The sequence below is a fragment of the Pipistrellus hanaki genome (assembly GCF_964339955.1).
Source record: "Pipistrellus hanaki genome assembly, chromosome: 5".
NCBI lineage: Eukaryota > Metazoa > Chordata > Mammalia > Chiroptera > Vespertilionidae > Pipistrellus > Pipistrellus hanaki.
The window spans coordinates 33,692,655-33,713,617 of record NC_140507.1 but is presented as its reverse complement, the minus strand read 5'-3'; the positions used below and the strand labels follow the sequence as shown (position 1 = coordinate 33,713,617).

The window sequence follows — 20,963 nt, the reverse complement described above, 5'->3', positions numbered from 1 at the left end:
GTATTCCTTGCTTGTTGGCTTGCGATAAAGTTCCTTCTCATAAAATCTTCTTGGAGTTGTCTTTTGTCTGGCAACTACTGAATAATTAGACCCGATTTGGGTCTGGTAACAATAGGGATTACATAAAAATGAAAAGGGAAGTGAACACACATGCTTAAGAAATACTAGTTAAATCGAATCTACAAGTAAAAGTTCGTCTAGATAGCTAATAGACCACTCTACTCCATTTTGAAGATCTTACTTTACGATCCTTAAAAATAACCATTAAACAACATATTCTTAGAACATGAATTCCACATAGATTTTTTTTAAGACACAAGTGGTTTAACTGCACTTATCTTTATAGAGGTGAGTGTGAAAAATTTTATTAGCATTCAGTTTTAAAAGCTTTATACCCGTGATACACCAAAATATAGGAGTGCTGCTTCTTTAAGAAGTTACCCTTTAGGGTTTGGGTCTTGGCTTAGAAGTTGTGGAGCTTTGGTAGTATTATATTAAGTGCTTTATGCATTCATGATCTTGGTCCAAGGATTGTAATATTGGGCCAGCTTCTTCTTCCTTCAGGGGAGAAAAGACACTATTATACCTCCAGGCTCTCAATACATTATTACCACCACATTAACTCCTTAATATCTGCAGTGGGTTATTATTTGCTCTAAATTAGTTTCAAGGTTCCCTCAGAGAATAATTTGGAGGGAAGCATGAAGTATTTCTCGATATGGATCTTAAATACAGTTTTTTTTGAATGTGTGATAAAACATACATATCAGAAAATTTAACATCTTTGATCACTTTTAAGTAGACAGTTCAGTGGCATTAAGTACATTCACATTGCTGTGCAACCACATCATCCATCTCCAGAAAATTTTCTTCTTTCCAAACCAAAACTTTGTACCCATTAAAAACCCCCATTCCATTCTGCCTCTCAGCCCCTGGAAACCAACACTCTAACTTCTGTCTCTATGAGTTTGACTACTCTAGATCCCTCGTGTAAGTGGAATCATGGAGTATTTGTACTTTTGTGTCTGGCTTTTTATTAATTAATTTATTTAAAACTTTATTATTGAGTATTACATAAGTCCCCCTTTTTTTTCTCCCATTGACCCCCTCCATCTGGTTCCTGCCCCACACCAGGCCTTTACCATCCTACTGTCTGTATCCATAGGTAATGCATATATGCATAAGTTCTTTGGTTAATCTCTTCCTGGTTCCTCTCTCCCCTTCCCTCTGAGTTTCATTGATCTATTCCTTGTTTCTATGCCTCTGGTTCTTTTCTATTTATTAGCTAATTTTGTTCATTAGATTCCTTGTTCATTTATCTTGATTTTTAGATTTAGTTGTTGATAGATATGCACTTATTGCACTTTATTGTTCATATTTTTGATCTTTTATTAGTCTCCTCCTCCCCTTCTTCCCCATCTTCTTCTTTAAAAAGACCCTTTAACATTTCATGAACTACTTATTTGGTGGTGATGAATTCCTTTAGATTTTCTTTGTCTGGGAAGCTCTTTATCTGGCCTTCAATTCTAAATAATAGCATTGCTGGATAGAGTAATCTTGGTTGTAGGCCCTTTCTTTTCACCATTTTGAATATTTCTTGCCACTCCCTTTTGGCCTACAAAGTTTTTGTTGCAAAATCAGCTGGCAGTGTTATAGGAGCTCCCTTATATGTAACTGCTTTTCTCTTGCTGCTTTTTAAGAGTTTCTTTCTTTTTAACCTTTTGCATTTTATTTTTAAATTAATTTTTTATTCTTTAAAGTATTACATATGTCTCCTTTTCCTCTCATTGACCCCTCCCTGGCCACTCCCACCCCCCAGAACAAACCTTTTGCATTTTAATTATGAAGTGTCTTGGTATGAGATTCTTTGAGTTCCTCTTGTTTGGGATTCTCTCTGCTTCCTGGATTGTATGTCTATTTCTTTCACCAGGTAAGGGAAGTTTTCTGTCATTTTTTTCAAATAGGTATTTGATTTCTTGCTCCCTCTCTTCTTCTGGTATCCCCATGATGAAAATGGTGGTATGTTTGTAGTTGTCCGAGAGACTCCTTATACTATCTTCATATTGCTGGATTCTTTATTCTTTTTACTGTTCTGACTGAGTGAATTTTCCTTCCTTATATTCCAAATTCTTGATTTGTTTATCAACATCCTCTGCTCTACTGTTAATCCCCTGAAAGTTATTCTTTCAATTAGTGTATGCTTCATTTCTAATTTGTCACTTTTTATATTGTTGATGTTAGTCTCACTAAGTTTCTTGAAGTTCTCATTAAGTTCCTTGAGCATTCTATAAGCATTGTTTTGAACTCTGTATCTGGTATTTTTCTTGCTGCCATTTAATTTAGCTTTTTTTTCTGGAGATTTCGCCTGTTTATTTATACTTATTTATTTAATTATTTACTTACTTACTTATTTATTTTTGTGTGTGAATTGTTTCTTTGTCTCCACACTTGTCTGCTTCCCTGTGTTTGTTTTTATATATTAGGTAGATTTGCTATGTCTCCTGGACTCGATAGAGTCACTTTGTGTAGGTGTACTTTAGGGCCCACTGGTTTGGCCTCCCAAGTCACCTGAGCTGGGCACTCCTTTGTGAATTGGTGCAACCCTGTGTGAGCTGTGTGCACTGTCCTATTGTAGCTGAGCTTTGATTTATGTTGGTATCACTGGGAGGGGTTGACCCTCAGGCCAATTAGTTGCAAGGGTTAGTTGCAACTACAGCTGAAGAGCTATGTGCAGGAGATGCCCCCATGGAACAGGACTTGCTTCAGTGGGGCTTTGGTGCTCATTGAACCCACCCCTTGAGTTACTCATGAAGGTGGTAGAGTTGTAATTGGCATGGTGGAAGTTGACCACTGGGTGGCTCTGGGGCTTCCGAAGAGGTGCAAAATCAGCTTTTGCCTGTGTCCTGCCTGGGGCCATGCACCATGAGCTATAGTGCTCTGCAGATGGCTGCTACTTATGTTGAGCTTGGAGGTGTTCAGGAGAGGCCAAACTGTGAACTAGGGTGGGCTACTGCTAATGTCAGGCCTGGGGCCACTTATTGATAGGTAGGGGGCACACTGATGCTGGCTACTGCTTGTTTGAGAATTTTTAGGAATGTCCAAAGCATGAGGCAAAAGAAGCCAGTGATATGGAAAAGCCCCTGGAAATGTCTTAGATGAAATTGCAAGTAGGGAGGGACAGAGTCTCGGGGAATCACAAGGGCAGGGTGGAAAGTGTGAACCAGGTTGATGGAGATTCAGATATGGCACAGCCTGTCAGCTCTGTGGCAGGGAGGTCTCAGCAAAGAAACACTGGCCTCTGCCAGCATTTCTGTCTAGGAAAAAGATGCTCTTTCTCTGATTATAGACAGGTTAGTTCCTCCCTGAAGTTCCTTTCAAGCTGCTGCCTCAGTGCTGGTGCTCAGAGGGAGTATGAGAAAGCCCATGTGTGGGCCCTTTAAGAGGAATTGCCTGGGACTCTCACATCCTCAGTGTCACTTAGCCACAATCCCCATTGGTTTTTACCATCTGAAGTTGTGGGGGCTTCTCTTCCTGGCACTGGTACTTTGGGCTGGAGGCCTGGTGTGGGGCAGGGACCCCTTGCTCCTCAGAGAAACCTCCATGGCTAAGATATCCCTCCCGATTTTAAACTGCCACATGTGGGTGTGAGATCAGGTGGTTCTGCAATTCCACCCCTCCTACCGGTCTCAATGTGCTTCTTTTTAAATTCCCTAGTTGTAAGACGATCATTCAACTAGATTTCATGTGATTCTGAATGATAGGTGGTCTATATTTCAGTTTAAATTTTTATGTGGTTGTGGGAGGCAGTAAGTACCAAGTTTACCTATGCCATCACCTTGACTTGGAAGCCTGTCTGGCTTATTTTTAAATGCAGTTTTGACAAAGAACACTAGCTTTACTGTGAGTAAGGATACAATGGGTGTAGCTGTTACTTCTAGAACAGAAGTATTTGACCTGGAGCCCTTAAATGAGTCCTATGGATACAAACCCTACTTAAAGGACAAGTCTAACTACAAGCTTTTCATAAAAGCTTCAAATTCAAAAGATGCTAATCATTGTTCTGGGTCTTCTCTGCTTTGAGAGCATCCTCTTGGTTCCAAACCAAGATTAGCTGCCTCTGGTTAGCACCAACCACCACCATGGTCATATTTACTGTAAGGCTCTGATTTTGTTGATGAATTTAGTTTGATACCTAACAGAGTACCACTCACTCTGTAACTTCTAGCCCCATGCTTACCTGGCCACTTAGGGACTTTGAGCTCTCCTTCCTCATGAAAAATATCGAATAAAAATGAAAATCAAAACTACAATTGGATACTACTTCACACACATTAGAATGGCTATGATAAAAATAAAAATAAAGAAGTATTGGTAAGATGCTGAGAAATGGGTACCCTTGTGTACTGCCAGTAGGAATGTAAAATGGTATATCCACTATTGATAACAGTAGGTTATTCATAAAAAATTAAAAACAGAATACCAAATGATTCAGCAGTTCCACTTTGGGATTCATACCCCAAAGAATTGGAAGCAGGAACTTTGAATAGATATTTGTACTTTCATGCTCATAGCAAGAGTAGTCACAATAGCCAGAAAGTTAAATAAATCAAGTGTCCATTGATAGATAAATGGATAAACAAAATGTGGTATATCCATACACTGCAATATTCTCTGGCTTTAAAAGGAAGACATTTTGAAATATACTACAACATGGATGACCCTTGAGGACATTGTTCTAAATGAAATAAGCCAATCATAAAAGGACGCATACTATATGATTGCACTTAAACGAAGTATTTAGAGTAGTCAAAGAGAGACAGTAAATATAATGGTGGTGCCCAGCTGGTGTGGCATAGTGGTTGAGCATCGATCTATGAACCAGGAGGTCAGTGTTTGATTCCTGGTCAGGGCACATGCCTGGGTTGTAGGCTCAATCCCCAGTAGGGGTATGCAGGAGGCAGCTGATCAATGATTCTCTCTCATCATTGATGTTTCTATCTCTATCTCTCTCTTTCTTCCTCTCTGAAATCAATAAAAATATATTAAAAACAATAAAAATGGAAGTAGTCTCGACAGTAAAATGGTGGCTACCAGTGGAATGGGGAATGGATACAAAGTTTGTTTTGGAAAGATAAATGAGTTCTGAGATGAACAGTGGTGAAGTATATTCACATTACTGAGGTGCACAGTAATGTGAATACTTTATGCCACCAATTGTCCACTTAAGAACGGTTAAAATGCTAAATTTTATGTTATGCATATTTTACCACAATAAAAAATGTTTTAAAGAACGTCTAACATTATCTGATAATTATTCCTGGCTCCTGCAGAAAACTTAGAAGCCTTTTGTAAGAGTTCATCCCCAAACACCGTATTCTAGAAAGAGACAAAAAAATGCAGTAAACAGCAAAAATGATTTTTTAAAAGCTGGGGCCTGCCTTAGTTGTCTGCATTTTTTTTTTTCAATAAAGAGCCACTTTAACATCACATCCCTTCTTGTACTACTGCCCTCCCTGCAAAAGAGTCAAGTAGGGGGAAAAAGTAATATTTGAAACCAGAGATAACAGGACAAGCTTCTAAGGGATTAGAGTCGTTTCCAGGAGCCAGAAAGCTGCTCCTCAAAAGCAGACCCTGCACCCCGGCTACGTCCCGAGAGGACCCGCCTGTCCGATCACCCACCTTACAGAGGCAGCAGAGGCACCTGCCAGGCCATCGCCTGTGAGGGGGCCTCCCAGGAGGTACGGACGCCACTTTATTCTTAAAGTCACCTACCTCAGAGAAGTAGCTCTCAATGATGTTCAGAGCAGTCATGGACACACGATGGTTCTCATGAAATTGCAAGGTTTTGATTCTGTCAACCCCACCAGGTTCCTCGATCAGAAGACACAGGTATTCCTTCTTAGAAAGCGTCTCTGCTGCCTGGGGGGCAATAGGAGCGAAAGTGAGGCCTGGGCAGAAGCCTGGGGACAGGGAGCCTCACGAGTGGAACCCTGCCAAAGGCTCCCTGTACCAGAACCGGCAGCTGCAGCTTCGCTTTTCCCAAAGTGATTTCAACTTGCATGCTCTTCCTCCACGTTGGACATTTATGTAATACGTGTGTGTGTGTGTGTGTGTGTGTGTGTGTGTGTAAAAAGTTTAATTTAGTAAATGAGCAAAGGTTTAAATTATAAAAGATGTGTACAGAATGCTTGGAAAGTAACAATACTGTGCCGGGTCAGTCATAGGGAATGGCATTCCCAGAAGAAGGAACAGTGAGGACAGAGTTTGGAAGGAATAAGGGCTGCATGTTATGAGAAGAGGGAATAATAGCTCAGCAAAACAGCATATCAGGATGTGGAGGAAGATGGAAAACTTGGCTGTCATATCTGGAAGGGTTCTCCTTGCTATTTTGGGAGCAGTAATAAAAAGCCCTCCTCTGGGTCGAGTGAATTCATCAGGCCACATCATTTACCTGATGACCGTTTGCACTGTACGTGTGAGCCTTAACATCCTCTCGTCCTATGAGTTAGTAGATTTGAGTAAAGAAAGTAGGGCAGGAATCAACATGATAGATTAGCTTCAGAAAGCACACTGAGCTGTGGGCAGCAGGAGTGCTGGCCAAGGATTTTGGACCTTAACAGTGAATGGCCCTGAAGTTACTTCAAAGAACCTCAACTACATCTGCTGCCTACTTGGACGTTTTCCTGTCTCATCTTGACCTTTCTAACCTACGGCCCCCACGGCCTCCATCTGATCCAGGGGGTGCAGTGGTCCACCAGATGGGATTTGCCCAGACTCTTCTGAGAAAAATCACAATGTTTAAATGAAGCAGACGAAGTTAAACTTCTATTTGCATTTACAGATTTGTTATGTCCAACTTAGTCTATGGGCTGTCAAGTCTCTACTCTTTGTATGATTTGCTCAAGTCTTAGTGTCTAGCTGGGCTGTGTTTCAAATCTGTTCTGACTCAGGTCAGTTCTTTCCAAGACAGTTACATGAAAAGAGTGCTTCGAGTGAGTTTCCAAAAGGGGTTCCCTCGTGCTACTTTGAAAACTTTCCAAATGGCTTAGCTGTATATAAAAAGACCTTAACCAAGATGGTCCCAGGTGACCCCTGCCTCCTGGTGTTTATGCCTTTGTGTTAGAGTGTTAATAGGGCTGATGTGTGTAACCAATAGGATGTTGCTGAAATGACCTCCTTTAAAGATCCTAAAAGACCGAGGGGCTTCCACCTTGCTTTCTTAGATTACTTGCTCCAGGGGAAGCCAGCTGCCATCATGTAAGGACACTCAAGCCATCCCGGGAGAGGTTCGTGTGGTGGGGATAACTTGGCAGGCACACAAGTGAGCCATCTTGGAAGCTGATCCTTAGTCTCTATCAAACGTTCACATGAGATTGAAGCCCCCAGTTGACATCTTGAACCTCATTAGAGACCCTGAGCCAGAACCATTCGGGTAAGCTGCTCCAGATTCCTAACCCCATAAGTTATGTGAGATAATAGTAAATGTTTAAGTCACTAAGAAGTAATTGTTTTGCAGCAATACAGAACCAAGACTAATAGTATAAAAATATTGCCTTAACTTACCTTTCTTTAAGAAATCAGACTTTTTTAGAATTCCAATTCAAGGCTTTGTAGTCTATTTTCCCAGTCATCTAGTTGAATATAAAGGGAATTCTAGTCTGGCCTCTTAACATATATCCCTGCTAACTTCTTGCTGCTCCTTCAAGTATATTCTATGTTTTAGGCTTCTAAAAGAGTTAGCCATGTGGCTCACTATTTTCCCCCTCCTTCAAACCTTCCTCCCCCCCCCCCCCCTCACTCAGATAAGTCAAAGTTCTCACAGATCTTATGTGATCTGGCCCCTAGGTGCCGTGAGCCTAATCTTCCACCACCTTCCATCCATTCTCTGTGCTCTGGCCATACCATCTTCTTGCTCTTTCTAGAATGTTCTTCCACAGATAGCCACAAGACCCACTCATTTCTCTGAGGCCTTTGCTCAGAAATTATTCCTCAGAGAAGTTTCTCCTGTCTACTGAATATAAGAGATCACCTTCCCCTCCTCACTCTGAGCTATCGGGACTACCTCTTTGTCAGGTATATTTACCTCTAACTCCCCACCTTATGTGTCTGTTCCCCTCCCCGCGACTACATAAGCTCTGTGCGAGCCCGGGCTTTTACCTGCCACATCCTGGGCATCTACAGCAGTGCTGGGTACAAGACACTCATCTGAGAAAACGAAGATAATGTACCTTCTTTGAAAGGCCTCTTATTATTATTATTATTATTATTCATAGAACGTGTGCACAGAGGGAGGAGATAGGGCAGTTGGGAAGAAAGAGAGTCCTACTAGGGTTTTAAGAACGAAATGAAATGTCTTAAGTTTGGAGACCGCTACTTAGAAACCAACCTGTCCAGAACAGCTCACCTGGAGGAGAAAAGAGATGACATCAAGGATGATGATAACAAATCTGGTGTCCGGGATGGTGAGCAGGTTCACCAGCGGCTCCAAGACTCCGGAATGAACAAGGTTGATTATCTGGTCCGCGGTGCCCCCATTTGTGAAGTTAGCCACCATCCAGAGAGCCTCTTTCTGGACTTTAAACTCTCCCTGCAGAAAGAGAACATGCACATTCTCTACAGATCCTGTAGAGCTTACATATAGGGATGCTCACTTGGTTCAGTTTCTAGGTAGGCTGGGACAGCCAGGGCCTTATGTGCAATTTAGAGAGAACACCCTGGGGACTTAAAGTCAAGAAGGAGGTGGATAGATTCATATGGGGTTTTAGAGGGAGGTCCTAAGTTCAAACAGACTCAGTTCATTAACTCAGGTGATGGGGGGAAAAAGAAACAACATAAACCAATACAGGTAATTAACATAGATTAGGAATTATGCTTGGAATTTTAGGTTTTAGGGGCCAATGTCCACATTTCTTGTCTTTTTGCCCTAATAAAAATCTGATTAAGAAGCTCCATAGATACAAAGCTAAGCACACAGTTGTGATCTGAGTGACTGAGATAGCCTAGAGGTTACTGAGGAAGGCCACTGAAATATCACTCAATGCGACCCTTGCATTAATAAAAAGCAATTGACACAGAGATATGGGAGTAATTGATCATAGATTTTACTGTCCTGGGGCAGGAGACATTATTTTGTGGCCGAGAGAAACTGTGACCACAGTTTAAAACAAAACAACAACAACAACAAAACACACACACACACACACACACACACACACACACACACACACACAAAACAGCTTATGGCTCCAAGCAAATTATAGTTCAAAAGGCACAGTTTGAACTAAGATCACTTCTTGATTCATGACTGGATACTTCTGAATAGAATACATACAGATTCCCGATAGTACATAGATAGGAAGTGTCTAATTGACTGGAAGATGCTATGATTTGGGTTGCACACCTGGCCTAGCTTTTAACACTTAATGAAAACCTGGAACCAACCATCAACCTCAGAGCAGAAACACATAAGCAGAAAAACATAGCCTGTCCACTTAAAGATGGCAAAAAGAAATGCTGATGATAGTAGTTGTTCTGGGGAAGGGAAGTATTTCTACTGTATTTCTACTTTTATATTTGGATTTTCTGTGTATATGCCCACTTTAAGCAATGTGACTGTGTGCGGAAAAGGCCACACTCTTTAGTGTATAATATTAGTGTAACTGGATATGGTTTTCCTCCTAAAAGAAAGCAAAACCTCTTTTGGCAAGTGGGGAGTAGATGGCACATTCTTTTAACACTATTTGCCAACGCAAATTTTTTTCTGGATATTTGAGCCGTGGGCCACCTTTTCATTCCACAATGCTTAGTTAGTATTCTGAATTTTCCATCGGTTGTCCAAACAGGATGCATCTTCCTTTTTTTTTTTTTTTTTTTTTTTTAAAGGAGAGCTGGGGTATTAATGTTTCATAGTTTTGTTGTGGTCTCAATGAATCTGCTTCAGAGCCTGTGTCTGAGTTACTGAAGGAGTTCAATACAGGGCCAGTTGGAGAGTGGCCTTTGCCGTAGACACAGAGTGTCTGTCCCACTTACGTTTTTCAGCAGAGCCAACACGGGAGGCAGGACGTTGCAGTCAATCAGCTCCTGGATGTGTTGCTGCGGCCCTGCGGCCACATTGCTCAGGGTCCAGGCTGCCTCCTTCTGGATGGAGGACTTGGGGTACAGCAGGAGCCGGGGCAGCACCCTCAGTATTCCCGCGTCAATGGCCAGCTGGGTCTGGTGATCGGTTCCCGTGACGATGTTCCCCACGGTGCGGAGAGAGGGGGTCTGGAAGAACAAGGCTAGAGTGTAACCAAGTATTGCAAACGTATCACAGTGGAAGGTGACAGCCACACAAGATCTGTGCCCTCCCAAGACATTAGTCATGCTTTGCTGCTGGCTCTCTGGCAGCCTGTGGACAAAGATGATACCCATGGCCCCTATTCATTTGGCACGTGGAAGGCTGTTTATATAGCTTGAAGGTACTGGCCAGCTTCCCAGCAGTGGTGGCTCAAGTGGGATGGAGGTCAAGGGATACCTGTATCAAGAAATGATGCTCTCCCTTTTATTTTCCTACATTGGGGAAAGTGCCGAGTTGATGGTGGTGTTTCTAATGTAATTATGTCTATTGAATTTATATTTAGCACCAGAGTCAACTTTCTGTTGTATACATTATTGGAGTCAGTGAGATCCCAATGGCATTTTTTGATGTATTTACAACCCCTTCTCAATAACTCTGACGGTTCCCAGGATGGGTCTACAATTGGGTTCCAGACAACTGTCCTTGGAGGGTTGATTTAGGATGTATTTTGGGTTTCTTGCACTTGAGTGAGAGATAATAGTTATAGAATTTTCCTAGCTTATTTTTCTGGGTATCTGCTACTAAAGTGAGACATAGAAGTAGTGCTATAGGCCAATCACAGCCTTGCCAAGCCTGGCAGTTTGCCCCGATGCTCCCAGGATAAGTGACTTCTTATAGATATTCTCTTTGTATCCTCCAAGTTACCGGCATTATCCCCAAAGTAACCTTGACATCTGAGGAATATTATGCTAATCTCAAAGCAGATGATCATTAAGGCTGCATAATACAAAGTGTTAGGCATAGAAATCAGAAGGGGCACCCACATTTTAAAAGACCTTTTCAAGAAGTACATTATGTAAGTGACATGGTGGTTTTATTTACTTTTCACTTGTATCTGAAATAGTATTAGAGAACAATCTTGGGAGAGGATCAGAGGAATCTTCTTTTATACTTGAGTAAGCAATTCAAATGTTGCATGGGCTTTACATGAACACACACACACACACACACACACACACACACACACATTCTGTATCAGCCAACTTGTTAATGTCTACACACATAGACCACTAGAAGGAAAGACCACCAAAGGGTAGTTCACGGGGCAAAGGAATTATAGTCAATTTTAATTTGGTGCTCTCTATTTTTCTAGTAGTCAGATGAATAAAAAATAGGATTTTGGGTCAAAATAAATTCAAGTGCTTGGCTAGAGAGTATCAGAGAACAAGGAAATGCAGATGATAAGCTTTGTTCTAGGTCCATGGTCGGCAAACTGCGGCTCTTTGGCCCCTTGAGTGTGGCTCTTCCACAAAATACCACAGCCATATTTTGAAGAAATGGCGTTAGAAGTTTAAAAAATCTGGCTCTCAAAAGAAATTTCAATCATTGTACTGCTGATATTTGGCTCTGTTGACTAATGAGTCTGCCGACCCCTGTTCTAGGAAAAGAATTAGAGCTGAGTGTGGAAACCAGGGGGTGGAAAAGGGTAGAACTCGCTAAAGTAAATACAACTTGGAAGGCCCACAGAGAGACAGACAAGACCTGGGACATTTACCAAGACATTGAGTTCCGAGCTGGCCATGAGCTGAACCAGCCTGGGCAGCACCCCCATGTCCACCACCTGGTCGATGTGCTCACTGCAGCCCTCGGTGAGGTAGGACAGAGCCCAGCAGGTGTCTGAGAGCACCTCGTTGTCATGGTGCTGCAGGAGCTGGGAGAGGACGGGCAACATTTGGTCCACGGCTTCCTGGCTGGGGTCCGGGTCCTTGTTTCGGCACAGGTTGGACAGGGCCCATGTGATGTTCCGCAGAAATGTGATCTGTAACAAGAGACTGCGTCTAGCATCAGGTGCAAAGCAGAAAAAATGCAAACTGCAGCGTGTCCTTGCCATCATTGATCACTGGTATTGACCTGCATGAACCAAAGAATTTGAGCTACAAACAGCAATTTGTTCTAGGTAGTGATGTATAGATAGGGTGTCCCCAAACCTGTATATACACATTTTGAATAATTATAAAGGCAGTGCTTATTAAAATATATTTCACTTTCCAAAATTGGAATATCAGCTGTTAAAGCATGTATACTAGGGACAGAGAGAATGAGCTTTTTGCCTCCTATTCAAATGCTAGATGGGTATATTTCCTTTCATTCTTCAAAATATCCTTCCTCTTGACTCATCTGACGGCCTCATTTCATTTCTCCCTGGCAAGACAAAGAGGCTTCTTGTTCTTCCCACTGATCTATAACCAACATGTCATAACCACATTTCCTATCTTCTATTCAAGGGTTAGTCTTCCCTGCCTTGCCTCTGAATCCCACCACTTTTCACCTTTAAAGATTCTGACTCCAGCATCACCCCTCTCTCCTGGACCATTCCCACCGCACAGAAACACTGTGACCTTCAACCCTCACCCCTGGCACCGCTGCAGCCATCACCTCACCTCTGTGTTTCAGTCCGTCCTCAAGGAGGCATCTGCATTCCCCTTCTACTGTGTGCTTCCCATCTGTGCTTGTGCTCCTCCTCCTCTGGCTTCTGACCCTGCTTCTTTATGGTTAGTGACGGAATCAGCTTCTTCCAAGTCTCTAATCCCACAGCTGCTTTCTTTACTGTCCCTCCCCGTTGTATTTAGTCACCAGTTGTTCCCTTCTTGGCATCTGTGACACCAAACCTGTTTTTTTTTTTTTTTTAAATTATTGCTAAATGGGATGCTCTTCCTCAATCTTCCTGGCACGCGCTGCCTGACTTCTGAAGGTCAGGGACCCTAGAACATGGTCCTGGATTCTCCTCACACTCTAGGTCAGAGATTGGCATCATTTTCTGTAAGGGCCCGACAGTAAAGACAGTGAACATTGTCAGCTCTGTGGGCCCACAGGGCTCTGTTACAACTAGTCAACGCGGCACTTGGAACCCCATAAGAGACACAGAAAATTGTGTGTGCGTGAATGGGCATGGCTGTGCTCCAGTAAAATTCTATCTACAAAAGCAAGCAGCTAACCCCTGCTCTTGATCTTGCCCAGCTGGATGACATATGTGTACATGACTATCTAGACCCGCATATCCACCTCCCTGACGTCGCTGCAATGGTGCCTCTCAATCACTTTAACCTAATGTGTACAACTAAGACTCTGATTATTTTTTAAAAATATATATTTTATTGATTTTTTACAGAGAGGAAGGGAGAGGGATAGAGAGTTAGAAACATCGATGAGAGAGAAACATCCATCAGCTGCCTCCTGCACACCCTATACTGGGGATGTGCACGCAACCAAGGTACATACCCTTAACCAGAATTGAACCTGGGACCCTTCAGTCTTCAGGCTGACGCTCTTTCCACTGAGCCAAACTGGTTAGGGCCAAATATAATTTCTAGTCCAGGGACTCCTCTATTGTTGCCACATCAATCCATTTTTTTTTTTTTTTAATCTCGCCTGAGGAAATGTTTATTGATTAGAAAGAGAGGAAGGAAAAGGGAGAGGTAGAGGAAAATGGAGGGGAAGAAGGGAAAGACAGATGGATATGAGAGAGAAATTATTGATCCATTGCCTCATGCATGCACCCTGACAGGGGATTGAACCTGCAACATAGTATGTGCCCTGACCAGGAATAGAATCCACAGCCTTTTTGATATATGGGAGGAGGCTCTAATCAAGTGAGCCACCTGGCCAGTGTGCCACATCAATTGACTTTGACTCTAATCTTCAAACCTAAACTTTATTACCTAGGAACAGAACTGGTGAGCCACTAATTCAGTTTGTCTCCTTAGAGTTTAGTCATCTAATTTTGCAAGATTGTAAACTGAGAAAAATCTTAGCAGATTTTTTTCCCAATGCTTTCAAAAGAATGATAAGCACTACTGCCTACTGAGGACAAATTTGGATTAATTTTCACTCAACGTGATATTCAGTTCAAGGCCTTGTGTATAATTGCCATAATAAGGGGCCAGGCATTGATTTGGGAACTTGTTTCCAGCTAGGTTTTCTAATTGAAAGACACTCACTGGTGTGGTTGATGAAATCAGGGCCAGCAGACGTGGGATGGCGTTATTCGAGATAACAGAGTCTCTGAATTCTGGGCCATCACCTACAAATAGATAAAAACAGGACATTCAAAGAGGGAACAAAGAGAATCCTGGGATAGGTGACTCATTTTTCAAAGTCTGTGCAAAGGTTGGGCAATAGAGAATGCAGTCATGAACTTGATCCTGAATCTTGAACATGTAGGTTGGGTGGCTAGGCCTGGTGTGAAAGCAGGTCCCACACAGCAGCAGATGCCGTAAGTAGTCCGTGGATGCATAAAGGAGCCCGCCAACTGGGCCCAGGCAGAGCTCTCTAAATAAATGCTAATATAGTTTTATAGCATAGTTCTCAGGAGGACCAAGGCCATTGCAGACCAAATTGTCTTCCCAGAAGACTTTGGCATAGGGCAGTAACTTCCAGATGTGACTCAGAACCAAGTCTGGGAGATGCATTGGTGTTAGGCATCAGCTCTCTGTGACTTTGGCTAGAATACCGGATTTCTGGACCATAGAAGTCTCTATTTATAATTCTTCAACCATCAGGCAAGGCATTAATTACATTATACCACCCAGTTTGCCTGTTCCTTATTGAACCAGTCAAAATGAGAGGCAAAGCCATTGCAGTAGGTGCTATACTTCTGCAAGCATTTCAAAAGCAGATTGATTTTATATTTGGTGTTTGCAAATCCCAATATCCAAAGTCCATGGAGTTATAATTGAATGATTGTTTCTACTAACACAATCACGAGGGGTTGTTGATTCTCTGAACTTGAAATTGCTAATATTTGGCTGATCTTTGTCAAAATCTGAGGGACCCAGTTGAGTTAGTTTCCCCCCAAAAGCATTATATTTCTATTCAGCCAGAAATCAGGGAGCTCCCAACCCTGTAGCAGTAACTCCCCAGCTTTTGCTTTCCTGGACCTTGCAGAAATACAGTGTCAAGTCCCAAATTTATAAGGCCAATCTTAGGGTGTTCTCAGGGGAAACTTTTACCCTAAACTTTTGTATGTTCCACTGGCAACTTTCTCTCTAGAAGTAGACTTTTTTTTAGGGTCTGGATTACATAAGTGTCTGCCCAAACCCCCTCCACTGAATAAGCCAAAAGCTTGTCCTTGGTTCCTGAAGCCACTGAGACCTATGCGTGTAGGGCCTGGTTTTGGCAGATGTCCCGAGGTAGCCCGGAGCTTCAGGACATACTGCATTCTCTGGTTTCAGCTTCACTTTATGACCTCTGAACTTGGCTCTGAATTTGGGAGAAGGCTGTTGTACTTCCACCAGCATTTCTAGGCATTTCTACGTAGAGTATCAAGTCTACAATATTACCCAAAGAACTCCTGCAGCACGCCGTATGCCTGGCCCACCATTTTCTTAGTCCCCTGAGGGAAGAGTCTCACCTGCTATATTACCAAGGGCCCACACTGCCTGTTCACACACAGTTAGGTTGGAGGAAGACAGGAGCTCAACCAAGGGCTTGACGGCACCCCCTTCCACGACAGCTTGCGTCTGCTCTGAAGCCCCCGAAGCAATGTTGGTCAGAGCCCATGCTGCCTCAAACTGCAAACTGGGATGAAATGGTGACGTCAGTAACTCCACCAGCTTTGGAACGAGCCCTGCATCAACAAACTGTTTTAGAGGAGGGTTCTTGGCCCGGGACAGCATTTTCCTTTGCAATGAAAGAGAAAAAAAGAAAAAGCAAGTCACATGAGGCAGATATGAAGAACCTCCTAATAGATGTTGCTGGCATTCCTAACTACGTAACATCCTAGATAGAGTTTAGCTCATAGCACTTTGCAGTGATGAAGCAAAAATTTTCCCTTCAGGTATTATCTACCTCGAAGATTTCTGTAGAGGCCAATTTAAATTAAGAGGTTCATCTCTGACAACACTTGTATATCTTAAGTTGTTCTCAAGGAGAGTATAGAGGAGATATTGAATCTCACTTTTGGATGGACTAGCCTTTTTTTATATTGTGTGGGCATTTCGCCACGGCCGAGAAACCAGACAGGCCATTGGAGCTCATTTCTAACTATGAACCTATAAACAGCAGCAGTCTGGTTGGCGATACCTGGCTGCCTGGGTGGCCTGGAAACACACGATGGGATCTGAGGCATTCACACCCCTGATTATTTCTTCCAGCGTGAGCCTGACCTGCAAGGAGACACACATTCGGGTCAGAGTCTCTGCTAAGAGGAACCATGAAGGTCATCTAGTCTAGCCTCTATTTGATTAGAACAGGCTGGGTTTAGCATATGTCCAAATCTGCAGGCTGGTCTATACTAAGGGAGAGAAGGGTATTTGCTGGTCTCATAGATCTCCCAGACTTCTGGGATATTCCTCATATTCTGGGGGAGAGGTAATTCCTACCATCACTTGGACCCCAGAGCCTTTTTATAACATGCAGTAAGAACATACTAGTGGATGTCCGCAAAAATGACAAAGACCTCCAAAAATGGTATAAGTAGGGGTCTAATTTCATTGTTTTGAATGTGTATATCCAGTTGTCCCCACACCATTTGTTGAAAAGACTATTCTCCCCCCATTGAATGGTCCTAACACCTTGTCAAACTTTGACCATAAATATGATGGTTTATTTGTGGACTCTGCATTCTCTTCCACTGATTTACATGTCTAACCTAAGTAACAGACGTGATTACTGTAGCTTTGTAGTAGGCAATGAAGTCATAAATATGACATCTAAAGAACACACAACCTCCCTAGCCAGTTTGGCTCAGTGGATAGAGTGTCAGCCTTAGGACTGAAGGGTCCCAGGTTTGATTTTGGTCAAGGGCACATGTCCGGATTGTGGGCTTGATCCCCAATAGAAGGCATGCAGGAGGCAGCTAATCAATGATTCTCTCTCATGATTGATGTTTCCATCTCTCCTTCCTTCTCCCTTCCTCCCTGAAATAAATAAAAATACATTAAAAAAAGAATAGGGATTGTTTAAAAATAAAGCACATGCAACCAAATAAAAAAGTAGATAAATTGAAATGTTTCAAAATTAAAAGCATTTATGCTTCAAGGATTCTACCAAAAAAGTGAAAAGATGGTTCATAAAAATAGGATGAAATATTTGCAAACCATATATCTGATAAGGGTGTAGTTATCAGAATATATAAAGAACTTTTACAACTCAAGAATGAAAGACAAATTACTTGATTTTTAAAAAATGGGTAAATGGTTTGAATAGACATTTCTCCAAAGAAAATAAACAAATAGCCAATAAACACATGAAAAAAATGTCCGTTAGTCATTAGAAAAACAAAAATCAGAACATAGCCCTTTGCATGCACTAGACGGCTACCATCCCAAAATGGACAATAATAATAGGTGGTTAGAATATCAGATTGTACAATGGTGCAGGTTACTTGGGTAAATAGTTGGCAGCATGTTTCCTATTGCTAATGTAAAAATTGCCACAAATTTAGAGGCTTAAAACAACACGGAGTTATTCTCTCACAATTGTGGAGGTCAGAAGTTCATCATCAGTTTCACTGGGTTAACGTCATGGTGGTGGCAGGGCTGGTTCCTCTGGGAGCCTATGAGGCGAGAGTCTGTTTTCTTGCCCTTCAGCTTCTAGTAGATTATTTTCTGTGTTCCTTGGCTTGTGACTTGTGCCTCCATCTTCAAAGCCTAGCACACCAATCCCTACTTCTGTCATCATATCACCTTATGCTCTGACTTGTCCTTCATCCTTGGTATTTTTAAGGATTAATGTGATTGCATTGGACACATCAGAGAATCAAGGATAACCTCCCCATCGCAAGATCCTTAACTCAATCTTGTCTACAAAGCCCCTTTCGTCATATAAGATATGATGGGGATTCGGAGATGGGGACATTTGGGGTCGGCATTATTCAGCTTACAACAGGCAGTTCCTCAAAATATAGTTACCATATAGCCCAGTAATTCTTCCCCTGTACCCAAGAGAACTGAAAACATGTTCACATTAAAACTTATACCCAATGTTTATAGTAACAGTATTCATAATAGCCAAAATGTGTAAATAGCTCAAATGTCCACCAGGTAATCAATGGATAAACCAAATGTGGTATATCCATACAATGAAATACTACTCAGCCATAAAAGGAATGAAGGACTGGCACCTGCTACAACGTGGCTGACCCTTGAAGACAGAATGCTAAGTGAAAGAAGCCAGGCATGAAAGGCCACGTATTCTATCGTTCCATTTATATGAAATACCTAAAGTAGGTAAACTCAGAGACAGAAAGTAGATTCCTAGTCACCAGAAACTAGAGGGAAGGAAGATTGAGCGACTGCTTATTGTGTATGGGGTTTCTATTTGAGGTGACGAATATGTTCTGAAATTAGCTAGTGGTGATGGTTGTATGACCTTGTGAATATACAAAAAAATGCTGATTATATACTTTATAAAGGTGAATTCCAAGGTCCATGAATTATATTTTACTTTTTTAAAAGGCATAGTTATAAAGGATAAAAAGGAAAACAAGTCTTTCATTTCATAGTTCCATCTTCCTTGGATGGGGGACTCCTGGGGGCTATTCTAGATAAATAAAGCTAAGTAGAGATATGGTTCAGAGTCCTACGGCAATTCAGAGAATGGTTACAGGTCTTCTATTTGATGGCCAGTAACACATCATTGAATCCACTTGCCCAGATTGAACCACTCTGCCTCTAAGAGCCCTAAGCTGAGCAGAGTGCAGTGATGGCACACACAGTGGCGGATCATAAAAGGCACTTAGCTACAAAGGCATGTAGATACGATACTGTTGGGGTTCTGAGGGAAACCTCCTGCTCAAGGCATGCTGGAAAGATCACAAAAAAAAAAAAAACCCCAAACAAACGAAAAAAAACAGTACTGACCTCAAAGTCAACCCAGGATTTGGAATGTGTGTGTTTTTCTTAAATCCTCATTTAAGGATATTTTTCTATTGATTTTTAGAGAGAGTGGAAGAGAGAGAGAGAAATATCAATGGGAGAGAAACACATAGATTGGTTGCCTTCTGCACGAGCCCCAACCAGGGCCCAGGCCAGGGAGGAGACTGCAACTGAAGTACATGCCCCTGATTGGAATCAAACCTGAGACCCTTTTAGTCCGCAGGTTGATGCTCTACCTACTGAGCCAAACCAGCTAGGGCTCAGCCAGGACTTGTATTGAGCAGGGTTAGGGTGGACGGAGAAGGGAAGACAGAGGGCAGCATTCAAGTCCTAGGCAAGACTTCACATGTTGAGTAACTAGATGCCTCTGCTGAGAGGTAACCTTCAAGACCCCCTCATTCCCTGCTTCTGGTTGAGTGGCGGCAAGTGAATTTTCAGTTAGAAGCATCACTTCCCCCCCTTAGAGCCTCGATCTCAGACTCACAGCCACAAAGAAAATGACCCCGAGCTTTCTGACGACACCAGTTTAAGCCTAACCATCATCTCTCCACCCCTTTCCTTCAAGACACTCAATTAGAGCTTGCAAGTTCTGAACCAAACTTTTAAGCCAGAGAAGTTTACTAAGGATGTGTTTTATACACAACTGCTCTCAACGCCACATTCCCAACGTACCCCTTTGGTCCCTTCTCCAGAAGCTGGGTCAGAGCAGAAATTGATGTTTCTTCTCTTCAAGACCTGCTCCTCTTTCTTGGCCTTTCGGAGCTGCACGTTGACTGCTATCCGCTGTTGTCGCATCATCTAGTGAGGGAAAGAAAGAACGGGGGCACTTAGAGCTCGGAGGCCAGGCCGTTACCATGTTAGCCTTTCCGATACACTTAAAGCATCTGATTTCACTTTACATAGTCAACAGGCTGGAAGAGTTAAAATCACAATTAGTAAATAGGCCCAGTTCTATCGACCTCCTCTGCTGTCTTCTACCACACCAGATCTAGAAGAATAGTCAATCTCCCTCCCAAGGTGAAGAAGATCGCTTGTGCCCTTAGCAGACAGGATTATCAGCTGTAGAGACATCTGAGCAAAGGGTCCCGTTGCCCTGAGTCTGAGCATGTCTTCATTGGTGCAGATTAGATCCTGAAGAGCAGAGCTGGGACTCTCAACCATAGGGATCCAGCGGGGCTGTCCCGAGGCCCTATGTCCCTGGCCATTTCCACTGTTAGGGAATCATTTTCGAAGTGAAGCTGTTGCCTCATACTTACAGATGCATCTTTGCCTCGATATTTAAATTTCCTCAGCCTCTCTTCTGGAGCTTCTGCAGTCGGCATATTGACGGGAAGAAGTAAGTCACCTATAGGCAGGACAGTCACAGAGCGATGCTCAGTGTCCAGTGTGTGGGTTACTGTGCTAAAGCCACCCAGGTTCTAAGCCCTTAAAGGGTTCATAGTGGAGTGGAGAGCAGAATCAGGAAGTCCACTTCCACAGGCATCACCACCCCAGCTCAATAGGCGATGAGCACTGTGGGAGCTCAGAGGGGACCAGTCCTAGGCTATTTTTAGAAAGGAAACCTTTCAGAGGCAGTTTGGCTTGAACTGGGCTCTTCATGGCTAGGATGGATGGAAATAGAGAACCCTTCCATGTGGGTGTGCCCGCAATGGTGTGTATAGAGTGTATGTGCAGGACAGTAAGGAAGCCAACCAGGCTATGATAGGAAGAAGGCCCTCTCCTCCCACACCCAATCCACCAGCTCATAGGGCACCTCTGATGCTCCAGTGACCTGCACGTGCCCCGAGGGGCTCATTACAGATGGGAAGCTG

At 42.7% G+C, this 20,963-nt stretch overlaps 1 protein-coding gene across 1 annotated transcript; it reads right to left on the bottom strand.

The window, feature by feature from the left end:
- Positions 1 to 459: 459 nt before the first annotated feature.
- KPNA7 (karyopherin subunit alpha 7) lies at positions 460 to 20,474 on the bottom strand (the record flags this gene model as incomplete). Its single annotated transcript, XM_084886089.1, has 10 exons — positions 460 to 558; positions 5,773 to 5,919; positions 8,405 to 8,587; positions 10,030 to 10,263; positions 11,832 to 12,095; positions 14,275 to 14,357; positions 15,687 to 15,955; positions 16,358 to 16,440; positions 19,825 to 19,950; positions 20,409 to 20,474. 10 exons carry the CDS (start codon positions 20,472 to 20,474, stop codon positions 490 to 492), a joined length of 1,524 nt encoding a protein of 507 aa, XP_084742215.1. The 3' UTR covers positions 460 to 489.
- Positions 20,475 to 20,963: the final 489 nt, after the last annotated feature.